The sequence below is a fragment of the Lissotriton vulgaris genome, chromosome 8, assembly GCF_964263255.1.
Source record: "Lissotriton vulgaris chromosome 8, aLisVul1.2, whole genome shotgun sequence".
Lineage (NCBI taxonomy): Eukaryota > Metazoa > Chordata > Amphibia > Caudata > Salamandridae > Lissotriton > Lissotriton vulgaris.
Genome location: NC_141696.1, coordinates 1,117,773,699 through 1,117,800,857, shown reverse-complemented (window position 1 = coordinate 1,117,800,857; position 27,159 = coordinate 1,117,773,699). Strand labels below are relative to the sequence as shown.

Below are 27,159 nucleotides of genomic sequence, written 5' to 3'. Positions count from 1 at the left end.
AAGTTCGTTAATACCTTTACATCCCTAGATAGGGCCCAGTCGAATATCAAAAGGGTCTTCCACCAGCGTTTCTCCAGGGGGACCGGTCGCGGAGGGGGCCGCGCGACCGGCCGTGGTGGTCAGCAAGCGACCAACAGAAATCAAGGCTCCGGGCGAGGGCAGTACAACTCCTCGCAAAGCTACAACAATTTTTATCCTACCAGAGGACAATGCTTCCGTGGCCGTGGTGGATTCAAGAATACTGCTGGCAACTTCTCCAACGGTGAGTGTAATCTCAGCGGACGAGGTCCGCGTGGGGGGTCGTCTGGCCTTGTTTCCAGAGGCCTGGGCCGCAATCACGGCGGATGCCTGGGTTTTACAGACTATCCGAGGTTTCCACGTGGAATTCTACGATCAGCCCCGACAAGTCAGGCCTCCTCCTCCTATCGTTTCCTCTACTGCGGACGCACGCCTAGTCGACGAAGAGGTTTCAGACCTGCTTCGCAAAGGCTGCCTTTCTACTCGACACCCGGCTGGGTTTTTGAGCAACTTGTTCCTGGTGGACAAGGTAGATGGTGGGAAGCGTCCGGTTATCAACCTCAAAGAATTCAACGGTTGGTTGGTCTACCGGCATTTCAAGATGGAGGGTATCCATCTTTTGAGAGGTGTGCTCCTTCCGAACGAATGGATGGTACGCCTGGACCTCAAGGATGCGTACCTTGTGGTTCCCATTCATCCCCCGCACCGGCGCTTTCTGCAGTTCCGGTGGGGGGGTCAGGTGTTTGAGTTTACCGCCCTTCCTTTCGGGCTTTCTTCGGCCCCTTGGTGTTTCACCAAGCTTCTCCGGCCGGCGATGGAAGTTTTACGGAGCCAGGGTATCCGGATGATAGTCTATCTGAACGACATCCTGCTGATGGCTCAGTGCCCCGAGCAGTTGGACCTACAGCTGCGCCAAACCATTTCCTTACTCCAGGGGCTAGGGTTTGTGATCAACAGCGGAAAGTCCGTTCTGGTTCCGTCCCAGTCGGTGGTTTTCCTCGGTTTCACTGTGAATTCAATGCAATGCACCCTAAGCCTTCCTTCAAGAAAGCTAGGGAAGATCCGCCACATCCTCCGCCAGACGATCTCACGATCGCACGCGTCTCTCCGTCAGATTGCCCGGGTGGTGGGACTGCTGTCTTCCTCCATCCAGGCAATCTTTCCGGGGCCCCTGCACTACCGAGCCCTTCAACGCCTCAAGGCGCATCACCTCCGACGGGGCCTGACGTACGATCAGGTGGTTCTTCTATCGGACGAGGTGAAGGAGTAAATGAATTGGTGGCTCGCGCATATGGAGGCCTGGAACGGCCGGGCGATTTTCGGTCCTGTCCCGGACTTGGTGATAGAGTCCGACGCCAGCCTTGCGGGCTGGGGAGCTCGCTGTGGAGAGTTTTCTACAGGCGGCGCCTGGTCATCCGAAGAGCAAGAGCTCCATATCAACTGTCTGGAGCTATTGGCCGGGTCCTTCGCGGTCCAATGCTGGTCCAAGGACACAGTTCGTTCTTGTGTCTTGCTTCGCATGGACAATATCTCGGCTGTGCGATACGTCAACCATCTAGGAGGCCCTCGCTCCAAAGCCCTTTCGGACTTGGCGAAGGTTTTCTGGAATTGGTGCCTGGCGGAATACTTGCCGGGTCACGACAATCAGGTGGCAGATTGGCATTCCCGATATCTGCGGGACTCCAGTCAGTGGAAACTCGATCCACTAGTCTTCAAGTGGCTGGACGATACCTGGTGCCCGTTCTCAGTGGACCTCTTTGCGTCCCGTCTGGACTTCCAGCTCCCACGTTTCTTCAGCTGGAGGCTGGACCCTCTAGCAGAGGCCACAGACGCCTTCCTCCAGGACTGGAGCAGAGAGAAGTCGTACGCTTTTCCCCCGTTCTCGATGATACTAAGAGCGGCGAGACCTGGATCCATTGGTCGCAGGCGTCGTTCCTGCATTGAACTATTTGGCGGAGTCCGCCGCGGCAGGTCTGGCCTATCGTACTATCAATGCGATGCGGTCAGCGTTCTCGGCGAGCCACCAGCCAGTGGCGGGGGCACCACTAGGAGAGCATCCTTTTATTTGTCACCTACTGCATGGTATTCGCCTGTCTTTGCCTCCAGAACCGCGTTATTCGGTTCTTTGGGATGTTAACCTGGTGCTTAATCTTTTTTTGTCGTGGCCGCCGAATAAGTATCTGTCCTTGAAGGAGCTTTCGGCGAAGTTGGCAATGCTCTTATGTCTGATTTCATGCAGACGAGTATCGGATGTTCGTGCCTTGGATGTCACGGCGAGAGTTTTTTCCCCTGACGGGGTGGTCTTCACCTTGGGGCGTCGCACGAAGTGTGCTTCAAAGTCCATTTCTTATCCATGCCTTGTGGACTCTCCCAAACTGTGTGTGGTTCAGTGTTTAAAGGTTTATGAGGACCTAACCTTGGAACTTCGCCCTCCGGGCGAACGACAGCTGCTAATCGCGCTGCGAAAGCCACACAAGGCTGTCTCTTCTCCCACCATCGCCAGATGGGTACGGTGGATCATGCAGGAAGCAGACATTGACACGAAACAGTTCGGTGCGCATTCCGCTAGAGGGGCCATGGCCTCGAAAGCGTTTTCTTTAGGAGCCAGATTAGAGGATCTGATGAGAGCTGCGGATTGGTCTTCGAACTCCACCTTTAAAAGGTTTGACTTCAAACCGGTGATTGATATTGCCCATTTAGTGGTAAGTAAGCTTTAAACTAGCATAATCTGAAGCCTCCGGTCCTGACATAGAATCGAAATTTGCCTAGCAGTGTAACGGTAAGTTTCAATTCTATTAAGGACACGGCGGCGAGGATTATCCCTCCCGGTCTCCTGCGGAGATTACTCGCCCGTACTGCAAGTACTCAGGTTTTCCAGTCTTATGTGGATGTAACCGTAACCGTAAAATGCAACGGTGTTGCATTTTACATGCTTTGGATGCCCTTTCACTGCTGACGCTGTGGCATTTTTTTCTTGATAGGAAATGATGGTGCCAAGCAGGATCAGTAATGAAATAGCGTGCCTCGCGCGAAGAAAGAGGAAGTGGTCATGAAGGGGACGTCCTGTCTAGCTGCAGTGGAGACTAAGAAAGGACTATAATATGGACTGCCTAACGTTACTCATGGGAGTTGTAGTCGATGGACATTGTTTTCTGTTTTGCCCATATCCTTTGTTCTAAGGTAGGGCTGTTGTTATTTGGTTTGTTTTTGGCTGCTGTGACTTTTGTAATAAAACAGCGAAGAAGGTACAAAAGCATAATCCTCGCCTCCGTGTCCTTAATAGAATTGAAACTTACCGTTACACTGCTAGGCAAATTTCGATTCTTACTTCACAACTTCTTGCTGGCTTCATTCGAAGAGCACTGTGGTGACATGTCACCCGAATTCCCCGTACATCTCACGATTCAGTACCTCCATGTGATGGCAGACCGACACTTGATGAGATGGTTTGCTGACTTATTACACATCAACTTTGCCTCACGGCTCAAATGGGAGACTGACCGAGCCTGCCTTTACTGAGACAAATAATGGGCTGTTTACTGGAGGGCCCAACTCATGTCCCACATAATGCCCAAATGTATTTAAATCAGTTCTACATCCTAGAGAGAGCTTACCATACCCCTGCTAAAATCAATTGATATTTCCACCGAACAGATGTTACCTGCCCTCACTGTCATTTGTTTGATTCAAATCTGCTACACGTTGTGGAGTTTTCCATGCTTACAAGCCTACTGGATGTGAGTAATGTTCAGTCTATCCGAATTTACTGACAGATTGGGCTTAGATAAGTGGGAGGTGTTTCTCGGGCCTATACCATAGGCAAAAGAAAACTAAAGCCACCACTTGCTTCCTGGCCTTGGGTTCCATACCGGCCAAACACCTCATTATCAGACGGTGGAAATCTGAACCCCTGACACTAGTGGCTTGGAGCGCCTCTTCACTCATATGAGCCCAGGCAGAAAGCGTAGCGTGGGGCTCCGTAAGTACCCAATAGCCTCTTACTGGGACACTATCTTATCTGCTTTTAAATCTGACTCGCAAGTAGACGCCTCCGAATAATTATGATCGCAATATAACATTATGCCCACTGTAGCAGCATTTCTCATACTACACTTGAGATGAGCAACTCCCCTTAATGCAAATCTCGGTCTAAACACTGAAAACATTGATCTATACATTGGTAGCATACTTGGTCTGTAGGCATACGACAGGTGGTGTACATCAATAATGCTCTTCGAGGGAATGTATTGCAGTGGTTTTTCTTCACTTTTGTGGTGTTTTTTCTAAAATTTGATGTAAAAAAGGTCACTATTTATTAACGTCCCCCTCATTTCTATTAGACACTGGACTATGATATATTGTATCATATCGCACCAGCTTCACTGTTGAATCTACAGGGGAATGATGACTTGTTGTAACTATCCTCTTGTGTTACTTTATATTCTGGTTGCATGGTCATTAGGATGCAAAATGTAAAACTCAATCAACAGATTTAAACAAAAAGAAAAAATCAAGTACTTTCAATACATGTACTCTGTTGACAACTGAGAAAACTCCACTTGAGTTATTTTATGAGAGCAGGGGAAGATGCTCTCTGCAGCAAACAATAGATCGATATGGGCTAGTTTAGAGGGCTAAGCGTTTTGTGCATACATATGCCTCAAGTGTGTATTATATTGCATTGACTGGTGTAGGCAATGGGTGAGTCATTCTGATCATTATTTTTACCCAACCCTGCTAGACTTAGTCCAGAGGCTTTACTTTGAATGAGGTGTGAACAGATTGGAGACAAAGACTTCTCTCTCATGGTATCTCAATGGGTTGTGTCACCTCCTGCTTAGTCCAACCCATGTTAATGATGTTAGCTGTCTTGCTAAATGGGGCATAAAGTGGTGCTAATACTCCACAGTTGGGGGACGGTGGTTTCCATTGCGGATGTTGCAGTTGATGTTGCTCAGACAGACGATATGTTTCTAATATTTGAAAACACCCCCATCTCGCCGTTTGTGGACTAAACGGACCCTGCAAAACTGAACGGTTGCTGCTTGTCCAGTTAATGGGCCATATGACAAATGGCGCTCTACCAATGGCAGAAGATTTTGAATTAAAGCAATTTTGACTTATTAAGAATGAAAGAGCCTGAAAATTAAATTTTTTGTTTTTACATAAGTGAGCCTTTGACCATGGTACGTACAACCTTTCCTCAAATGTCTTATATAGTTTTTCTTCTGTTCGCCTCGGTAGCAAGAAAGCCCATCTCTACATATTTGCATTCATTCCACGTGTATTTGCATCTGTGTTTCTTTTTACATCACATTCTGGATTTTTCTTGTGTTTAGATTTTCCTCTGTGTCCTTTGACTACAAGTACCATATTACAAATGCCCTTTGGGCTTCCCCTCCCCTTTCTTCTTATCAACCTGTTGTCATGCTCTATTTCAATGTTTCTCTTCAGCTTCAGGGTCTCCATGAACGATTGATCCAGAGGTGACCCCATCATTTCTTATTTTTATTTTTTTTTAAAGACCTTTATTGCATTGTTCCACAAGACACAGCTTCCAGCCTACAACCCTTCGGGCCGGCCGCACATTAATTAATTTATGCACTTCTTCTAGTGTACACAGCCCATTGCCGTCAACCCGGGGGTACGGCGGCGTCATTAAGTGCATGTGGTTCAGAGGATAGTGAAGGTCTGGTTTTTATGTTTTAAAGCCATTAACCTAGTGTATATTTCTAAATCTCAGTTGTAAATGAAGGCTAATAACAGAACAAAAAGAGAAACAACCCTCCCCGAACACGGTCATCAAGTTAAGTACAGTAAAGTCCACCTCTGTACCGGTGATGCAGCAACAGCGCCCCACTACTAAATACCTGGAGCCATTGAGTCATTAAGGTCCTTATAAATCCTCTAAGCTGGTTTGCGTGGTGGGTGGAGGCTCGCAAATGTTTCCCCTGAAGTCGTTCCACCTAGTCCATATTTCCAGGGACACCCTCTCGCTACATACACAGTCTTTTCCTGCAACATACACCAGTCCATGTCACAGTGCCAGTCTGTCAATTTCGGTGGATTAGGGCTTCCCCATAGTCTGGCAATGTTTCTTTTCGCTACCATTTGCCCAAGCGTCACCCAAAGTCTTCCTTTAGGTGGCAGGTCCGTTGGCTCCCAAATATTGAGGAGACACCTCTTGGCCTCTGGGCGAATCTCCACCTCCCATACCTCCTGCATACACTGCACCACCCCTCTCCAGTACTTTTGTATCTTCGGGCAGCCCCATAATATGTGGAAGAAGGTACCTGTGCCACCACATCCCCTCCTGCAGAGCCCAGATTCGTCCCTCCCCATCAAGTTTAACCTTGTACATGAGATATATATTCTATGTAGTATCTTCAGTTGGATTAGGCGAAGTTTGGCCGATATCGCAACCTCATGCGGTGAGGCCAAAGCATACATCCATTCTTCCTCATCTATCTCCAACCCATCTGCAACACATTTCTCTCTCAGGGGAAGGAGCATGTCAGGGGGGTTATTGATTAGTTTTTTGTATGTTAGAGGTATGGCGTGTTCTGTGATGTGTCTATCGAGTAGTCTGTCTTCGAGAGGGGATGTTTGTGGGAGTTTAGTCTCTGGTGGGATATTAGCCTGTAGGGAGTGACGCACCTGCATGTATCTAAAATATTCGGTTTGCTCCAGTTCGTACATGTCCTGTAAGTGGGCGAATGAGTGGACCCCTTTAGGGCCCCAAATATTCTTGATTTGGGAGATTCCGATTAAGTCCCAATTACGGAACCCCTAGGTACGTCCCAGATTACCCAGTTTTTCAGAGGCCCAAAGTGGCGTAGCCATTGTAAGGACTCCCGACCAACCGAGTTTCCTCTGAGCAATATGCCATATTTGTACAGAGTGTTGTGTAGGTCCAGTCAGTCGACGTGTGCCCCGCTTAGAGTAGAGTGCTATCTCTTAGTTCCCCCCAGGAAGTAGCCATCTAACCATTCCGTAGGCGGGATCATTCCCATCACCATACGTCCCTTGATTAATCGCTGAAAGGTGGGCTGCCTAGTAGTATTTGCGAATGTCTGTGAGGGCTATTCCGCCGTCATACCACCCCTGCGTGAGTTTGTTTAGTGCGATTCGGGGCGACCCGGCCCAGAGGAGGTCCGGATAGTTTTGTAGCGCATATAGAAACCGCGGTAGCGCTAGCATTTTAAATAGGGCTGCTCGGCCCAACAGAGACAGTGGGAGGTGCTGCCAGGATTCCGCCTCCTTTTGAAGCCGGCTTAATGGTGGCTTGAGGTTTCGATCGTACATTAGTCTTGTTTGTAGTAATGTATACTCCCAGGTACTTGAACCCGTCCTCCGCCACCGTGATAGGGCACGTGTCAGAGAGCCTAGGGGGGTCGCCACGTAGGACGTAGAGATACGATTTGCTCCAGTTGACCCGAAAGCCGGAGTTACGACCGAAGCTTTCAAATATGTCCAGTGCCGCCATTAACGACCTGCGCGGACTGCAGAGGTACAGGAGGATGTCGTCGGCGTAAAGGGATACTTTGTCCTCCCACCCTTCTGCCCAGACTATACCTTTCAAGTAAACGTCCTGCCTTATCCAAGCTGCGAGCGGCTCGAGGGAAAGGGCGAATAGAAGGGGAGAGAGAGGGCAACCCTGTCTCGTCCCTCTTTCAAGTGTGAAAACCTCAGACACCTTGTTCACCAGTACCTGCGCCAGGGGTTCTGTATATAGAAGACGAACCCAAGTTCTAAAGTGAGGTCCAAAGCCCATTTTACGTAGGACTGCAAACATGTATGGCCACTCTAGGGTGTCGAATGCCATGGTGGCGTCCAGGGAGACCACCACCGCTTCCTCCTGTAGCCTGTGACGTTGCCCCAGTACTCTATTGAGCCGTCTAATGTTAAGTGCCGTGTTGCGGTGAGGCATGAACCCTGTTTGGTCAGGGTGGACCAGTATAGGCAGCACCGACTTGGGTCTATTGGCAAGTGTTTTAGCCAGTATTTTGGGCTCCGCATTGAGTAGCGAAATTGGTCTATATGACGCGCATGATTCTCTGGTTTTTCCGTCTTTCGGTATCGCCACTATTGTCGCTATGCGCTGGTCACGCGGCAGCACCCCATTCTCCCTACTTCTTTCGAACATGAGTTTCAAATATTTACTGATTGGATCAGGTTTTAGCTTGTAGAGCTCGATTGGGAAGCCATTGGGTCCTATGGCCTTACCCAGGTGGAGTTCCGCTATTGCACGCTGTATTTCTGCCTCGGTAAGCGGGCTATCAATGGCCTCCCGATCTTCATCTGATAGGGAAGGCATTCGAATATCAGTAAGGAGGTCTATAGAGTCCTCCTCCGGACGGTCCGATTCTCGTCTGTAGACATGTTGGTAGTGTCTCGCAAACTCCTCTACTATCTCTCGGGGTTCAGTAACTACAAACCCAGATTCCGTACGTATTTCTGGCACCACCTTTTTGGCCTGCTGCTTCTTCTCGAGCCAGGCTATGAGTTTTCTGGCTTTGTCTCCCTGGTCATATAGCCTACCCATATTATGCCGGGCCAGGGTCTGAGCCTCCTGAGTGACCAGTGCTCTGTACTCTGCTACCTTTATCTGCAGTTTGTGTCGGACTTCCTTAGCCCCTTTTTCCAGCGCTTCCCTCTCTAGATCCTCTAGGTCCGCTTCAAAGGATGTGACCTGTCTCTGTTGTTCCTTCCGCCTGACTGAGATGGCTGAGAGCGCCTCCCCCCTGACCACGGTTTTAAACGCCTCCCACAGGGTGACAGGAGAGTTCACTGAGCCAACGTTATTTTCGAAGTACTGTGTGATTGAGTTGGATATCTTCTTCCTAGTGTCCTCGTGTTTTAAGTGCCATGCGTTTATTGGTGCTATGCAGCCTTCACGTCTGCTTCCAAACGTTATGTGCGTAAAGAACGGCGAGTGGTCTGAAATGCCACGAGTAAGGAGTGTTGCTTCCTGTATTGTGGTGTCGTGTTGTAGCAAAGTAAGGATATAATCTAAGCGCGAAAAGGAATGATGTGGCCCAGAGAAGAAAGTAAAGTGACTGTCTGTAGGATGGAGTAGGCGCCATACGTCCGTGAGCCCGAAGGCCTCAAGGAAGTCCGCCAACCACTTCTGCCCCTGGGGTAAGTCTCTGGGGGGTCGTCTGTCCAGTGTCCCTGACACAACTGCGTTAAAGTCCCCTCCCAGAACCAACTGACCGTCGGGGAGGGAAATGAGTAATTCGCCCAGGTCCATGTAGGCCCGAGTTTGGAGGCCAGGCGGAATGTAGACAGAGAGTAGGTTAAGTGTGCGGCCCTCCCATCGTCCAGATATAGCTATAAAGCGGCCCTGAAGGAATTTCTTATTTCTTGTTCATTTTCTGTCATCGTAGAAAACAAAGTTAATTTCTCAAGTATCTTGCTTCCAGCTCATCCTGTTTCGCGTACCTTTTTTGCAACAAATGTACCTTGTCTTCTGTTCCTCTGGGTGGGTTTTCTATTGCACTAGCTCTGCCTTTCTCTCTGATCTTTCCACCCTCATTTCATCTTTTATTCGGTCCACTTTCAGAATTTTAATTTCACTTGTTATTAGTCTCTTTTACACTGTGATATTTTCTAGGTTGCCTCGCATCTCTTAAATTTGCAGCATGAATCTTTCTGGATTCACTTTGCTGTGCATTATTCCGCGGTCTAGTGCTTGGGTCCGGAATCGTAGTCTTTTTTTTTGTTTATTTGTTTTTGTTCCCAGGTGGGCGTCGACGTCCCACCTTCTGGTGTACTTCCTGTGATGTCTGCATGCTTCCTGCGGAAGCTCCCACCATTGGGCGCCATCTTCAGATTCTTTTTTCTGCCGTTTGGTCTGGATCGTCATCAAAAGGCTCCAGAGTTTTTGGAGGAAAGAAGACGAAAAAGACAAATTTTACCCGGAAAAGATTGGAGAAGACACAGAGGAACAAGATCACCAAGCCTGGACGACGAAGGAGAACTTCGAGGACTTCGACGTCCAACGGAGAATGCGCACACAGGGGGCCCCCTGAGCGCAGGAATGGATAAGACACCTTTTAAATTCTGCCGTAACTACCCTACAAATCCGATCAGAAGAACCAGCACCCGGTTTGCAACCTCTGCCTACCGGTCGACCACGGGAGCAAGGACTGCAACGCCTGCTCAGTCTCACCCCAAAGACCCTCAGGATTAGAGAGAGACAGAGAAGAGCCAACTACAGCATGCAAGGCAAAGGCCAACCCCCGTTGCTTCGGGACTTTGGCCTCTCCAGCGATGACGAGGATAACATCGCCGAGGGACCAGATGACTACACGTTCGTAGAGACCGATAAGAAAACATCTAAAGAGGTAGGAGAGACGTCGACCCCTAAAACCCAACAGAATCTCGAAAATCTGAGTAAAACTCTCAAAAAACGAGTCTAAGTCCTCGAAGGGAGCACTGGCGCCGAAAATCTCGACAGCCGCAGCTGCATCCAAGGACAAACAGCCCAGCGGATCGTTCGAAAAGGACTCCCAGGCTGCGAAGACCGGCGAACAGCCTAGGTCGTCGAAGCACGTCCCCGAAAAGGACTGCTCGACTTCGAAGGAGAAGGACCCGAAGGTTGCTTCGACGGCTACGTCGAAGAGATCAGCCGAAAAGCTTGACGCCGACCAGGCCCCCGAGCTGGAGAGAGAGAAGAGAAGGCGCGAGGCCGAAATGGAAAACATCCTTCAAAGGAAGAGAGAGTTCGATGAGAAAATTAAAAGGTTCACGATTCCGTCGAAAATGCCGACGACGATCGTCATAATAGAAGAGGACGAGGAGGAGGAGTTTGACGCCGAAGAACTGCAGAAAACTCCCGAGCCCCAGGAGCACCTAGAGGAAGAGGGCCTATACTACAAGGAAGAAGGCGATGATGACCAGCGAACGAGTTTCGGCTCTGCATCCTCTAGCACAGGGCCTGGAGTGGCAGGACCTCGACGCCGAAAGCCCGGAAGAGCCCGTGGAGATGTACCCTTCGAGGCCTTTGCTGCCAGATGACATTGGGGCCTACAGTATGGTGATCAGGAATGCGGCAACAGCTTATGGAGTCAAACTTGAGGAGGAAAAATCAAAGGCATGCGTCCTCTTAGAGACCCTGCTCCCCACTCAAACAAGGACTCAATTCCTCCCCATGCTTCCAAGTGTCCTGGACCAAGGGAGGGAGGCGTTCAAAGACCCAGTGACCCGCAGGTCTGTCACGCCTAGTACAGACCTGGAGAACAACATTCTGAGCACCCCTTTCAATGGAGGAACACTTTTCGGGGCACAGGTGGATGAAAAACTCACCCAGCTCAAGAAAGAAAATGAAACTGCAAGGTCCATGGGGGCCTTACAATTCAGAGGGATGAGAAGGGGTACCCCGATACGGAGACCAAACGGAAGAGGGGGAAACCAGCCGGGAACGTCACACCAGACATTCCAGCAGGCCTTCCAGGGCGACAGTCAAGCACAGCAGAGACAACAAAAACAAACCTGGCAGTACCAGTCTCGGTGCCAGTCCCTTCGCGGTAGTGCGAATGGACGAGGGCAAGCAAGAATACGGGGCCAGCAACCCACCTCAAAGTGACTCTGTCCCGCAAAGCGTACCCCTCCAAACAAACCCTCGAGGGTGGAGCGCAACAAGGTCAGCAAAAGAGGGTTACACAGCCCAAACATCAACGAACATGTAACACCAGTAGGAGGCAGGCTAAGACACTTCTTCCAGGAATGGAAGAAGATAACTACAGACAAATGGATACTCAACATCCTACAGTTCAGGTACTGCATAGAACTGGAAAAGAAACCACCAAACAGAAATCCAAAAAGGAAGGCGCATTCGGGAAAAGAGCTGGCGCTACTCCTAGAGGAGGCACAGGAACTCCTCCAAAAGGAGGCCATCGAACCAGTTCCTGTCAGAGAAAGAACAAAGGAGTGTACTCAAACTATTTCCTAGTACCAAAGGTGGACGAAATTCTAAGACCCATCCTGTATCTAAGGTTCCTAAACAAATACATAAAGACACAGAAATTCAAAATGACATTCCTACAAGAGGTAATTCCTCCGATAAGGGACGGAGACTTCATGTCCACCATAGATCTCAAAGAGGCCTACCTGCACATTCCTATGAACAGGCAATACAAACAACTACTGAGATTTACCATCAACAAAAAACACTACCAGTTCACAGCCCTAGCCTTCGGACTAAAATCCGCACCAAGGGTCTTCACCAAATGTCTTGCTGCAGTGGCAGCACACCTGCGAAGGGAAGGGATTCATGTATACCCTTACCTCGACGACTGGCTAATAAAAGCAACTTCCCACAGGACATGCAAGGAACACGCACAGCGGGTTACAGAAACACTGACAGACTTGGGATTCTCCATACAGTGGGGGAAATACTCATTGGAACCAGAGCGAGTGAAGATCTTCCTGGGTGCAGAGATCAACACCCTACAGAGCAAGGTGTTCCCCAACGACCGGAGAACCCCTAACCTGCTGAAGTAGACAAGCCACTACCAGAAGGGGCGAGCTCTGACAGTGAGGACAGCGACCAAGATCATGGGGATGATGGCGTCCTGCATACACCTGGTCCCCAATATACGGCTCCACATGAGACCATTACAGGAAAGGCTGCAACAACAATGGTCACAAGCTATAGGAAGTTGGGAAGATCTAGCAGTTGTAACGCACACAGTGCAGGAGGAGATAACGTGGTGGGACAAGGAGAACATAACCAAGGGGAAGCCTTTAACACCACCAACCCCAACGGTGACCATCACCACAGACTCATCCCAGATGGGATGGGGTGCACACATGAACAAGCTCAAGGTGAGGGGTCTGTGGACTCAAGCAGATCTGGTCAGACACATCAACTACCTGGAACTGAAGACAGTGTTCCTCGCCCTGAAGGCATCCAGAAACAACTGTACAACCAGAGAGTGTTGATTCAAACAGACAACACAACAACGATGTTCTACATCAACAAACAGGGTGGAACACAATCAGTCGCACTATCCAACCTAGCGCAGGAAATATGGAGATGGGCCATCCCACTCAAAATAGACCTCCTGGCCATACACCTACCAGGGAAGGACAATGTGGAAGCAGACAGGCTCAGCAGACAGACATCAGCATCCCACGAGTGGGAGCTCAATGCACAGGAAACGCAAAAGCTATTCAGGAGGTGGGGAACACCAACGATAGACCTATTTGCAACACACCAGAATGCAAAATGCCGATACTTCGCATCCAGGCAACCAAGGAAATGATCCCTGGGGATAAGCTGGTCAAAAACATTTGCCTACACTTTACCCCCGATACCACTGATACACAGGGTACTCAGCAAGTGCAGAACCAGCAACATGACACTGATCCTGGTGGCACCTCAGTGGGCCAGGCAGACCTGGTACTCGCAGCTAATGGAAATGGCACAGGGACCACCCCACAAGTTCGGGAAAAGAAAAGACTTACTCTCCATGCAAAATGGAGAGGTACCACACCCAGAGCCAGAGATCCTCAGCCTAGCTGCATGGCTCCTGAAGACATAGAATTTGCACACCTAAAACTACTGGAGAGCACGCTGCGGATGCTACGAGAGGCAAGGAGTCCTACCACGAAGGTGCAATGTGGCAAAATGGAAAAGGTTCACACAATGGTGCAGCAAGGAAAAGCTACACAAAAAGATGACAAGGGAATCAACGGTGCTAAAAAAATCTAACACACCTGCTGAAAGCAAAACTAAGATCATCCTCGCTATGGGTACACCTAGCAGTGATAGTAGCCTACACAAGAGGAGAGACAGGAAAGAGCTTCTTTACATCACAAGTAGTTAAGAAATTCCTGGAAGGGGCAAAGAGGATCGCACCGCCTAAAAGGATTCCGCCACTGACATGGAACCTTAATTTAATCCTAACAGAACTTATGAAAGCGCCCTTTGAACCCATTCATAAGGCCTCACTACAAATGCTCACAATGAAGACAGCTTTTCTGTTGGCAATCACCTCACTGCGCAGGTTTAAGCGAGCTGCAAGCGCTAACGCTACAAGAACCCTACATCCAAATACACAATGACAGGGTGGTCCTGAAAACGGACCCACATTTTATGCCAAAGGTGGTGTCAAAGTTTCACATGAACCAAACCATACAGATACCAAGCTTCTTTCAGAAAAGTCAACAAGCGCAGAGAGGGCACTGCACACTCGAAGCTAGAAGGGAAGTAATGCATTACATAGAGAGAACGAAAGAACACCGAACAACAAAGCAGTTCTTTGTGTCCTTCGCAACCAGTTTCCTGGGTAGACCAGTAACTAAGGACACCATCGCACGATGGATCGCACAAACTATACAATTCTGCCACAAGCAGGCAGGGCAAGAACTAACAGGAAGGGCACAAGCCCACTCTACAAGAAAAAAAGGGAGCAACAATAGCCTTCCTGGCTAACACTCCCATTCAAGACATGCCTGGTGGCAACATGGGCTTCAGTGCACATGTTCACGAAGCACTACAGCGTGGAAATACAGATGAACAAGGAAGCACAAGTAGGACAGAAAGTGCTTCAACATATATTCAACAACCAACGCTCATCTTCCACCCAGCCGCCACAAACCTAACAAACCGCTACACAGTCTATGCACAGTATAGTGAATCCAGAAAGATTCATACTGCAAAACGAATAGTTTCTTACCTGTCGGTGTAGTTTTGCAGCTTTCCGCCAGAAAGATGAGGCAGGAGAAGAAGGTGGAAACGCAAGCTATAAAATACAAACAGACGCTTTAAGAGTCAAAGTAATAAATTATTTACTTTAAGGAAGAAATTGTAAACCTTGCCAAGGATTCACAAACAGAACACAAAAATAAGAAAAAAGAATCCGAAGATGGCGCCCAAGGGTGGGAACTTTCGCAGGAAGCATGCCGATGTCACAGGAAGTACACCAGAAGGTGGGAAGTCTACGCCCACCTGGGCTACCAAAAAAAAAAAAAAGAAAGAAAAGACTACGATTCCGGACCCAACCACTAGACCGCGGAATAATGCACAGCATAGTGAATCCAGAAAGATCTTCAAGCTGCAAAACTACACCGAATGGTAAGAAACTATTTGTTTCCTAGCAGTGGGCTGAGGTAGCTCTGCAAATTTGAGCATGTCCATAATTTTAACAAAGGAGACTTCTATTTCTGCTCCTTCGTTAATGTTTTGCCAGCTCCTGATGGGGTGTTTTTAACCCCTTCCATGCTGATGACGAACCCCAGCCGTCATGCACTACGGTGCTCATGTGCTGATGACGGCTGGGGTTCGTCACGGCCCGCCCGTGTTCGTGCTGTTTACAGCACACCAGGGGAATCGCGGCCGCATGGAAGGGGTTAATTTTAAAGGGTATCTGCTTGTCCAAGAAACTAGATGCTTCAGAAATCTACTTGACTGCAAAAAAATCCACCTGTACCATTTACTGCTGTGTAGTGATTTCACAGATTGTGACAGTGTTCTCATTATCAGAGCTGGCAGTAGGTCCCCTGTTTATGCCAGGGCTTATATAATGTCCGGGTTTGGATTCTAGGAAGGCTAAAATAATGCCACCTTATCAATTATACCAGACTCTGTTAACACTGCTACTTATGTCCGATCTTTCAATGTTCACAGGCTCTTCATATAAAGAAAATGATGTGCTTCATGATCCTGGAAGCATTTTCGTAATGCTGGACATCTGATGACAGTAGAGTTGTGGATATAGAATTGGATCATCTCTCTTTTGACTTTAGTGTCTAGTAAATTGCTCTGTCAAATTTACTTTCAAGCATTCACTCGGTTTTACAAAATGTAACCCATATTATTATAGTTTCAGACCAGTGCTTAAGGATGGCAGCTGAAGATCAAAGAGACTTCCTACAGTGTGACCTTCTCCACTTGATCACTTTGTGGAATTCTTGGACACATCACTTTATCTCACTGTGCCTTACTTTCCTTGTTGGGCATTGATAAATTATGTCATCAGTTTTATTGCAGTTACCCCTGAGGCAAAAGTTGCCCGAAATGCATTTGGTTATTAAATAATTTCTACACAAAGTTATAAGGAATGGGGAATAATCAGTTATTGTATTGAAAAGCCTGAAAAGGCATTCGTCGAATTTGGTTTAAAATACGGCAAAAGTCTGGACTAGTATGGCTCATGAATTGAAATCAGAAGTTAATAAAATTGCTTAAGATAAGGAAGAAATCTACGTAATGTATGTGTCTGTGAAATTCTCGTGGTGCTGTGCACCCTGTGCTGGGACCTGACGAGTCTCTACCACTCATGTTACAAACCTGTGCGCAAGGATGGAACGCATTTCAGAGTAGCACGCCGCAAAACTCAAAAATGTTGAACTTTCGCGAAACAGTAAGCATAGAATACGGTCTGCCTTCTACCACCTTTCTCGACTTTATCACTTTCCTTGTTTGCCACAGCGGTGAACATATACAATGCACTACATTGACATTTACAATTTACACATAGAATGACTCTTGAAGTTTTGGCATAATGTTGTGGTCTCGATTCTTAAAGCTATTGACATGTTAAAGTTCGGCTTCTGCACCTTATAAAAGGTTGTACATGGAGCGAATTAAACGTTTGAGAGCAAGAAAGGACTGCGCTCCCTCCTTCCATAAAGATGGGGGGAAAGGGTTTCTCCATGGGGGAGAAGGTTTTAACAAGTGGATTTGCTCTTGCCCAGCAGATTTTAGCATAGGCAAATATGTACTGTGCCTATATGTTCACTCACGCTAAAATGTAGTTCACAAACGTTTGCTAGAAGTACATCTGAAAACTTGCAACGGTTCACCTTTGCGGGCCTTTTTTAGTAAACTTGTGTGTATTCATGAAAGTTGTAAATCTGCACTCTTCTGGGATCCAAAGTATTTTTTTCACAAGGTGGCCATAATGGTTTTACACTTTTCACCATCAAACAAGTTTTATTTAATGACGTTTTACAGAAATTATATTTGTGCCCATATTTCTGAGAATGTTTTACTTTAAAAGCAATCCCCAATGTTGCTTCCGTTCTTCTATGTGAATTAGCATATAAGCATATCAGTATTACATGGACATCCATTATAAGCCACAAATTAAGTTTTGCAGTCATATACATGTTTTTGTATTGGAACCTTTGTTATGCAAACTGAGCTTACAGCCCACCGTGTGTCCTTAAGAGTCCTTACCCCAATAATAGCATTGCAAGAATGAGTCATAAATGTTTTTTTTTTAACATCCTATTCACGAGAATAAAAATCTTGCCTATCCTCTTCCCTGCAACCATAATGTTGCACAGTAAACTTGCAGCCAGAGTGTTTATGCTGCAGGGGTCTGAGTCTACTTGTCCATTAGACAAAATAAACCTGAAGGCTTGTTGTCATCGATCCCAAACAATATGACTTGGCTTTGTGCTATAGGAGTTCTCCACCTCTGTTACCATCAGTGTGTTTGCTAATCTGGCTTGCAGCCATATTTCTCGTCAACCGTCAAGAAGGAGCCTGTATTCACATCATCAAAACTGTGCTGCATCAAGGAACACCAAATATATATATATATATATATATATATATATATATATATATATATATATATATATATATATATATATCATTCTATTTCTGCATCAGAGATTGAACCTGGCCCATTTGGTTCCATTTAATAGTATTTTACAATGTTGGTCAGATATTCTTCTGAAAGCATAGTTTTTACAGTTTAAACATCAAACCAGTAGATTGGTCAAGTTGCAAACCTTCGTTATTGCTCCATTCCTGCTGGGCCTAGTGAATGTGTAAATTAGATTTAAAGATTTGTACTATTTCCCGCCCCCCTCCCCATTTTGTTTTCATGAAATGGCCCATAATTATGACAATTTTAGGACACGTTGCCCACTAAATTGTCTTGAGCAGTAGGTTTTAACCTGTGGTCTGATGACCCATGATGATCCGCGAGGTCTACTTGGGGAGTCCAGTAATGATTCTAGTCTTGAGGGATCTTATTGTACTGGGCTTTTGGACGGTGATGAATTTTGATAGGAGTTAGTCCTTTCCCTTATATGTTTACTACGAATAAGGACTAAGGGACTATTGTGACTGAGAAACTGTGTGCTCATGTTTGATTGATATTAAGAGCAACTTGCCCTTTCCTACCTATACTTGAGTAACAACTGTCATTGGACTAATTGTAGGTGCTGTGTTCATCACCTGCCAATTGCACAGCTATCTGGTGTTGCAGAATTTCTTAGAGTGGAGTGCGCATCACTCAAGTGATGTGTTGATTCTCAATACGAATGAACCCCACTCATATGGTAGCCAAATCTGGATGGGAGAAATGCAGGCCACAGTAAAGCATCACACCCTGCTCCTACTTTGGTTTTGTGTGCCCCTATGAATTATTGGATTGCCCTCCAGAATGGATGCTCTATATAATGACAGGCCTGTCACATGACCTTAACTGGGGAAATTGTATATTATTTTTAGAATTCCCTAATATGAAGACCTGTTTAAGGAATATGATGGTCTAGAGTCTGGGGCCGTTTCTGTTCTTGTAATGATTTTCTTTGATAAGGCCCAGCTCACATAGCTTGGAGTTGGTAAGAGGGCCTGTAGGGGTGGAGATGGGAAGAAGATAGAGGTCCTCCTCTACTGTGTAGTCGGTCTCTTGTACTGTGTACTCTTTCTTACTCTCTGTGACTCTGCCAGTCTAGAAAAGCTATCAAAAGTAGTCAATGAAAGCTGCATCTGTGAAAGACTAAAGGTTGCTCTTTATTTATCTTGATTAGTTATTAAAGAAGTGTTTATGCTTTCTATCGCAGTGCATATGTTGTAATCGTATAGGGAGTGCAAACAGGCTCTTGATTGTTTAACACGTGAGGTGAAGCTGGAGGAATGCTCTTTATTACCTATATGAATTAAAGGGTCCTTCTGGCAGCAGTATCATTGAGTCCTAAATAGTAAACAATATGCACATGTTAGTTGGGAAATCTTGTGTTCTCACACAGTGGAAGACCCTGTGTTTCAATTTAAATGAGCACACTACCTGGCCTGTGCATTAAGGATTCTGTTCTTCAGCTTCTTTATTTTTCTTTCAGAGGACTATCTGCGATATGCACATGGCTTAATATCGGAGTACATTCCCCAAGATCTGAGTGAGGAATTGTCTAAATACTTAGAGTAAGTGTGTAGTCCAAAATGTAGCTCAAGTTCATCATCCAGAGGGACTGTCAGTAATGTAAAGTGTAAATAGCTTAAAGATTTTCTAGGAATGTGTGGATGCAATCGTTGAACCATGCTCATGATTTTTTAGTTTTATATAAATGTTGCAGATTATGGGGCACAATTTATTCCGATCAAGGAAGAGTGAAAATAACTTGCAGTAGGTCAATAATTAGATACATCAATTTGATTGATGCGTTATCCCACTATATATTAGTGTTGTTTATTATTTTAATGTATTTAATAACAATCTAAATATCAAATAACAATCTAAATTTTACAAACTATGTACTTTTATTTCAGGATTCCAGAGCTACAAATTGCAGTGCAAGAGTCCCAGTCCCAGTCCCAGTCGAAGGTAGGGTATTGAAGAATATGTAGAGGGCTGCACTTCATTTCCTCTGTCTTGCAAGTCAAAATTGTTTGCCTTTCCTGCATAAATGTTTCAGTCTAAAGATTTAAGTTAGCAATCATTGATTGCAGGCTAATTGATATCCTCTCATGGGTGTTCTCCATTGACTCACCCTTTGAATATACTGTGCTTTCTATGCAGGGTTCCAAACGCATATGGAAAATAAATTAAAAAAATGACATTGGACATGCCAACACCTTCCTCCACGTACACCTTTACGCTATACCACTCTTTCGCCACATTTAGATTTTTTTTTTCTTGTCATGACCACCAGATTGACGATGACTTGCGTGTTCAGGAGTGTCTTCGTTGTGTTACTTTGGAATTCACTAGATACTCCTTACTGTACTGTCACTGCTATTTTTCGATTTCCCTGGTTGGTTATGACCAATATTGAAGTTGCTTTGTTTAATATTATTTGGATCCTGGTCTAAATTTTGCCTCGAACATGTTTAAAGTTGATACCAGTGAAATAATAAAAAGCACTGGTCTGATCGAAGTATCGATCCAAAGTGTGCTCGGTAAGCAGAACACTGTCACTGTGATTCAGCTCCTACTTTTCCTCAAGAGCAGTGGACTCTAAAACAGCCTATCTGATTGGGAGCTTAAGCATACCTGTTCTGACTCAAGTACTGGTCATCAGCAAATAGAATCTGTGCGAATTATTACCTTTCTTCTTGGTTGACAAACATGACATTCTATTGCTCAATATGAGATGTTCACTTTAAAGCCTTTCCTAAGGAGCAGGTTGAGGTAAACGATCCTTGGGAAGTTGTTGGAGATCAGAAACCACTGGTTAGATATAGGTGAGGGCAGGTGGAGATTTTTAGTAATTTTTGGCATAATATATTTTAAAGGCCCAAAATAGTTAACAAACGAGAGGTCTACTTGAGCCAAGCATCCACTTTTCATATCTCTTTATTTTTAAAATAGATACATTTCAGTAGCTACGGGTGTTTTCAATCATCCATTTAGATGTTCACCAGTTGATTTTTAATAGGTAAAGGAAGCTATTTTCAGAATGAGTGCATATTTAAATTTAAGAGATTTGTTTTCACAGTTGGCGAGACCCTTCAAATGAGTTGGTATTTTGCCATTTAATTGTTCTGTTTTACTTTTTACCTCTCCTTTTGTCATTCGTTGCATCTCCTTGCATTTGAGTGCATTGGCTTCAACATTACTTATATTTTGAGTTCAATATAAAGAAATGATAAAAACACATATAAAATTTGTCTCTACAAATGTTGCCCTTTATAAACTACATTGAAAGGCAATCAATGAAAATATTTTTAAATAATTAACATCGCAGAGCATGAGGCTACTTTTTTAAAACTTAGTAAAAACTGTCTGGACTGCGCAAGAGTTGGTGCACTTTAAAAATATAATACAAAGTAAAAGGAATATTTTCGTCAAGTCTTTTATTTTAGAAACTTGTAGTAACCGCAATAAGAACTCTTTTAATGTACCTATTCAGCCTTCTGCACTGGAAAGTGAATGATTCTACAGCTCTTTTCTCCAGTAGCATGTCTCAGAGTGCAGGCACATACTCTGAGCTCGGTGAATATTGTAATTCTTTATTAGGACTGTGATCTCCAAAGGCTGTTCTGGGAAGAAGGTGTAGCATTATGTGGGTTGACGGTTCTGAAGCTTGTCTCAGGTACTAGCTATGAATCTGATCTGGATAGGTATCAACCTGCTATAAACCAATTAAAATGCAGCATCTTTGGTAATGTACAGCTGTCTGATTTACAATTAGTTATTTCACTGAATTTGTCACAAAGTCCCAAAATCAACCAGAAGATATTTACATCAAGGATGGATGAGAGCCTACTTATGCTGGAGGGGGTAAATACTTTGATGAAGGAATATGCTAAAGAAGAGGTTCTGTTACTCGAAAGAGGGTAAGAGAGTACTTTTTGCTTTGTTGTACACAAGAAGCACGGGTCCTTGTGTCCGAGTCTGAATCATAAGCATCTCAGCCACTACATTTGGCCTGCAAAGCTCCAAATGGCAATTTTTCAAAATGTCAGTTCTCTTTTAAAGCAAGACAATTCACATTGTGTTTCATCCTTAAGTATAGGTATTAGCAGAGCCTGATGCATTCTAGGCAGAGGAAATGCCTCCAGTTTCTAATCAGTAGAAAACATTATTGGTACTTTGTGTGGAATCAAATTGAAACCAAGATTCATGGTGTTAGCCAGGATTGCCACTATATCAGTGGCGAAAACCTATAGACCTGTCCATACTGACCGGACTGGTTAGTGAATGGATGTTCTTTATCATTGAGGGCAGTAGAAACTGGACCATCTAACTTCCGTTCTAGTTGCTTTTCAGTCCATTCTGTCAAGTCACGTCATTTCTAACCCTGGGAGTAGTTCGCGTAGTAGCGCCACGCGAAGTGCACTACGCAAGCTACGCAAACTGCGTAGTGCACTGCGCAAAATGCTGTTCGCACTGATTGCACAGTCCCGGATGCTTGTCCGCACTGTGCAATCATTGCAAACCGCATCTTGCACAAGGCAAGTGGTCGTTTTCTGCCACGCGAGTAGATTTGTACTGGGGCGGCAGCTTTCTCAACGCGGACTAGTAGTTTCTCATCACAAGCATACACAACCACTCGCTATGAGAAACTTGACCTCCCCGTGTTGAGAATCTTGCCGGGAGGTTTATTTTCCACGCTCGTGATCGGCAACTTGATGTTGCTGATATCGAACGAGAAAAAAGTCTCGCCAGGATGTTGTTTTGCTCGGTCGCGGTCGCCAACTTGACATTGAGGGCCGCGAGCAAGCAAAAAATGCCCGCTACTCGTTTTTGGACTGTGCTACGTGCAGTGCGTGCAGTTGCGCAAACTACGCGAGCGTAGCAGAGTCCTATGCCCAGGGTTAGTCATGGCCTTCTTGACAGAAGATATTTCAAAGGCCCCTCTGAAAGCATTTATGTTTTTCATGAAATACATGTTACAGTGTTTGACATCTGCTGGATGCTTGTTTTAGAACTCCAGTTTGGTATAGTGACTCTATTAATGCTTACCTAAAAAGCAAGAATAGTCAAGAACTTTCCAAAGTGGCAATTACAAACTAACTTCTAGCGGCCTTTAAGAGGACCACTGCATCACTCTGCAACCCCTATCCCTCATGGAATCTAACACAGTAGTCACTTAATGCCTGGTAGTTCCTTTTCCTTCCCTCAACATGTTACACTACGAGCATCTGAATTCATAGGCTTTAGCTCAGTATTATGGATAAGTGAGATTCAGGCCCTTTATACCAAGTGGTCTTGCAGATGTAGATCGGGTGGGGACAAATTCCGATTGATCGGGGAGCACCATAACAGGGAGGAGTAGCTGTAGCCTGGTGGCTAACACTTTCGCTAGAATTTTGACATCCGTATTTATGAGGGATAACTGACGATAAGAATCGCATTGATCAGGCAGCTTCTCAGGCTTTAAGAGCGCAACCACTAGCGCCTCGCGTAGGGTTGGCGGCAAACACTGGGTTTCATATGCCTCCTCATATAGCTGAAGTAGACATGGGGCCAATTGGTCGACCTATTCTTCATAAAATTCGGCCGGCAGCCCATCGGTACCTGCAGCTTTCCCTTAGGCAAAGCAGCTATAGCATCCCGCACTTCACCCAATGTGAGCTGGTGCATCAAAAAGTCTTGTTGCCCCCGTGACAACCACACCAAAGCGATATCATTGTTCGAGCTCAGCAGCGTCGGTTGTGGGTCTGTGAGCATGTATCCAGGTGTAATACTCCGTAAACGCATTTAGAATGGCCGGCGTGTCCTAGTGTGTGTCGTCGGTGACAGGGATCGCTTGGATTGTGTACGCCCTAGACTGGGGCTCCAGTATGCGGCTAGCCAGCGTTTTACCCAGCCGACCGCCTTCTCCATAGTAACGTGCTTTGTACCGGCGGGATAAACGTGATTTATCTCTTGATCAGCTATTTCATTGTATTCTAATTTTTTTTCTTTAATGAGTGCCAGTGTACTGGGATCTGCTCGGGCACTATATTTGTGATCCAAGTCACCCAACTCACGCTCCAGCACTGCCATGGTGCAGCACAGAGACTTCAAAACCCCGGCTTGAAGGCCTATACATGTCCCCCGAATTGTCACTTTAAAGGCTTCCCACAGCGTTTCCATAGTTTGGACTGACCCAGTATTTAGTGAGAAATAGTCAGATATGGCCTCCCGTACAGCCTCTTTAAAGACCTGATCTAGCAACAAAGACGATTGTAGTCACCATTGAAGGGAGGAAGCATGTGGGACTGGAGAATCATGTCCAGAGCTACCTAGGAATGATCTGACAGTGTTCGAGCTATGTGTCTTATATGCGTGATCCGTTTACAGACGTCCTGCGTGCCCAGCCAGTAATCAATGCAGGACCAGGTCTGTCGTGCATAAGAGTGGCAAGTACCTTCCCTAGCGTGTGGGTGTCTTAATCTCCAGATATCAGTGAGGTCCAATGACCACATCCCATCTTGCACGGCTCCGGCAGCTCTTCGGAGGGCGGAGTCTGCCGCAGACATCCGAGCCATTGTAGGATCTAAGACCACATTGAAATCGCCACCACAAATAAGCACTGCAGGAGATAGTTTGCTGAGTTTGCACCATATTGCGTCAAAAAAGGCAGGATAGTCTACATTGGGACCATATAGATTCACAATAGTCAGCCGTGTGTTATAGAGCGTACCCTGCACTATTATGTACCGCCCGCTTTCATCTTCATCTATATAAGTGGGCACAAATGGAACATTCTTCTTTACCAGAATCATAACCCCCGCACATAAGAGGAATATGAGGCAGCCATCCGTACCCCCGCCCATCTAGTGGAAACGTGCGAGACTGCCTGTTTTGTATGGTGTGTCTCCTGCAACAGGGCAATTTAAATATGGTGCCTGCCAAGATAAGATGATACCAAAGGAGATGATGGACAGAGCGTTTGAGCAAATCAAACACTCGCCCCCAGTCAACTGATCTGGGTTTAATCCATCATCATTCTTTAGCTTACTGCACCACCCCAGTTCAGACATGGCCATTTGTAAATCAGTCTGACCCTGTGCCTCATGGGAACAGTCTAGCACGAACTGCCAAGCCAAGCCTTCCATGGACCGGAAACAAGCATCCTCGGACCGGTTTGTTCTGCATTCTGTCCATCAACTGTTTTTGCATTTGTCACCACGAGTGGGACGGGTATGCTCAGACATGAGTCCCATGCTCTTCATGCCACTGGAATCAAGCTATCCTGGCTAAAGAGGGGTGAAACCCCGAAACCGGTCCTAGGATGCTTGTTTCCAATCCAGGGAGGACCTGGCTTTGCAGTTCGTGCTGGACTGTTCCCAAGAGGCAGAGGGTCAAGACTGATTTGCATATGGCTGGGTTCAAACTGGAATGGCATGGTGAGCAAAAAAACGATGGATTTAGGCCCAGATCTCTGTACTGGGGTAAATGTATGCCATTGTTCTGCATTCTGTCCATCAACTGTTGTTTTTGCATTTGTCAAGATAAGATAGCACCTGTCGCACTTTCTTGGCATTATTAAGCCCTCGCACATTCCAGCTCACCCAAGAGATGCTAGATCGTTTGGAATCAGCCATGCCCGTATAATCGAACTATAAAGCTTGCAACACAGTTCAGTAGATATGAGACATGCAGATCAGTTCTTGCTGGATTATCAGATTCAATGCCATTATAATATAACCGTGTTCTCCAACCACACCTCCCACCCACTGCGACTTTGGAACCATACCGCAAATAGACCCCCCCCCCCCCATTGAACATAACAGAAAAAAAAACAATATTGTTCTCAAATTGCATAACATGAGAAGAGTGGAAGAAATCAGTAACCCATTAAAGGCACCCGAAGGGGCCCAACCAAAAAACAGAACTTTTTGGGGAATCTCCAAATTTTGGGTTACTAGTAGCCCATGGCCCCCACGTAAGCAGGGTGGGTCGAGCTAGGTAGAGATAGGCTAACCAACTAACAGTTTATTATCAATCATCAGAGTTATACAGCTTCGACCTGTCATTCAAACAATATCCGGTATGGAGTACTCCTCCGAGCTGGTACCCAAGGCGACTCATATTTACCCTATGAACAACCCTTATCAAACTAAAAAATCATAGAACTGTCTGCTACATTGCAGGAGTTACTCCCGGACCAGAATCAAACCAAGCATATTGAATGCAAGAGCCCGGTAATATAGGGCCGACATTACAGTCAGGAACATGCTCAGCAATGTCTCACGTGCTCATCACTGAGAGTCGGAGTTTCCACCTCTCTCCCGTAGCGTCTCCTGACGCTCAAGTCGCCGGGTATATTGTAGTGCCTCCTTTGGTGTCGTGAATATTCGCGCCTTCCCATTATGTTGTATCCGCAGATGGGCAGGATAGAGCATTGCATATTGAATCTGGAGAGCCTACAATTTTTTCTTAACTGTTTGAAATTCTCGGTGAGCCTGTTGCACTGCGACTGTGAAGTCAGGAAAAAGTTCTACCTTCATTCCTTGATAGTCGAGTTTCCCCTTTTCTCTAGCCAGATGCAGGCCAGTGTCTCTTTCCCTATAGTTCAGGAGTCTGGCGATTATAGGGTGCGGCGGGCCCCTGGGACTGTTTGTGCGGCCAAAGAGTGATGAACCCTTTCAACTATTAGCACATTTGAGAAGTGTTCGGCCCCTCGCTGTGTTGTGAGCAGTGTTTCAACGTATGTCTCCATGGGCCCAGTGTTCGTAGTTTCCGAAATTCCAGTTATACGGAGGTTGTTTCTGCGGGAGAGGGCTTCTATGTCCTCATTCTTTATCTTGATGACCTCCAGTATTTTCTCCATGGTAGCACATGACTCCCCAACCGCCTCCACGCAATCTTCTGTGGTCGAAATGCGCTGCTCCACCTCCGCGACCTGCAAGCATTGTTTGTCGATCTTCGAGGCCATATTGTCCATGCGCAGGTTGAGGTGATCAATTTTGGCATCTATATATTGCAGACTTTGTTACATGCTGAGCATCATGCATTCCAGCTTTGTAGTTGCACCAGTCTCAGGGTCAGGATCTGTGGCCAGCGAGTATACTAGATGCGGATTCCAGGAGCTGGCCACATGCTCAAAATGCCTATGTCAGCGGCAGACAGGCCGCTGTGGTGCTACAGGGTATACTTTGTTGGTTGACACTGGGATAGAGATACAGCAGTTAGCAGTGCAATCAGGCAGCCCCAGCTATATCTAGGTTTGAATGGTTAAATAACCGGCTGCTGGAAGTCCTTATTCCTGTCTTTAAGTGATGCTGCAGTGGAAGTACAGTAGCACAATATGGCTCGCAATTTTACACGTGAGACAGGTTAGCTGGTAATACACAGTGTAGAATGCACCCTTGACCATCTCAGAAGTCCAGATAGCAGTGGCCCGGGACTGTTAATGGGTGTCGCGTGTAGCTTCCCCCAGGCAGCGTGGAGACACGGTAACCCTCGTAGCGGGCGCGGAAATTCGCGCTGAAGCTGCAGTCAATATCGGAGTACA

The 27,159-nt window shown here is 46.2% G+C and overlaps 1 protein-coding gene across 1 annotated transcript in view; it reads left to right on the top strand.

Moving 5' to 3' along the window:
- RNASEH2B (ribonuclease H2 subunit B) overlaps positions 1-27,159 on the top strand; it is a 243,868-nt gene that overhangs the window by 151,072 nt on the left and 65,637 nt on the right. Inside the window, exons 8-9 of the mRNA XM_086934946.1 lie at positions 19,111-19,192; positions 19,538-19,592. Coding sequence (XP_086791072.1) covers positions 19,111-19,192; positions 19,538-19,592 — 137 coding nt within the window. The remainder of the gene's footprint in view (positions 1-19,110; positions 19,193-19,537; positions 19,593-27,159) is intronic.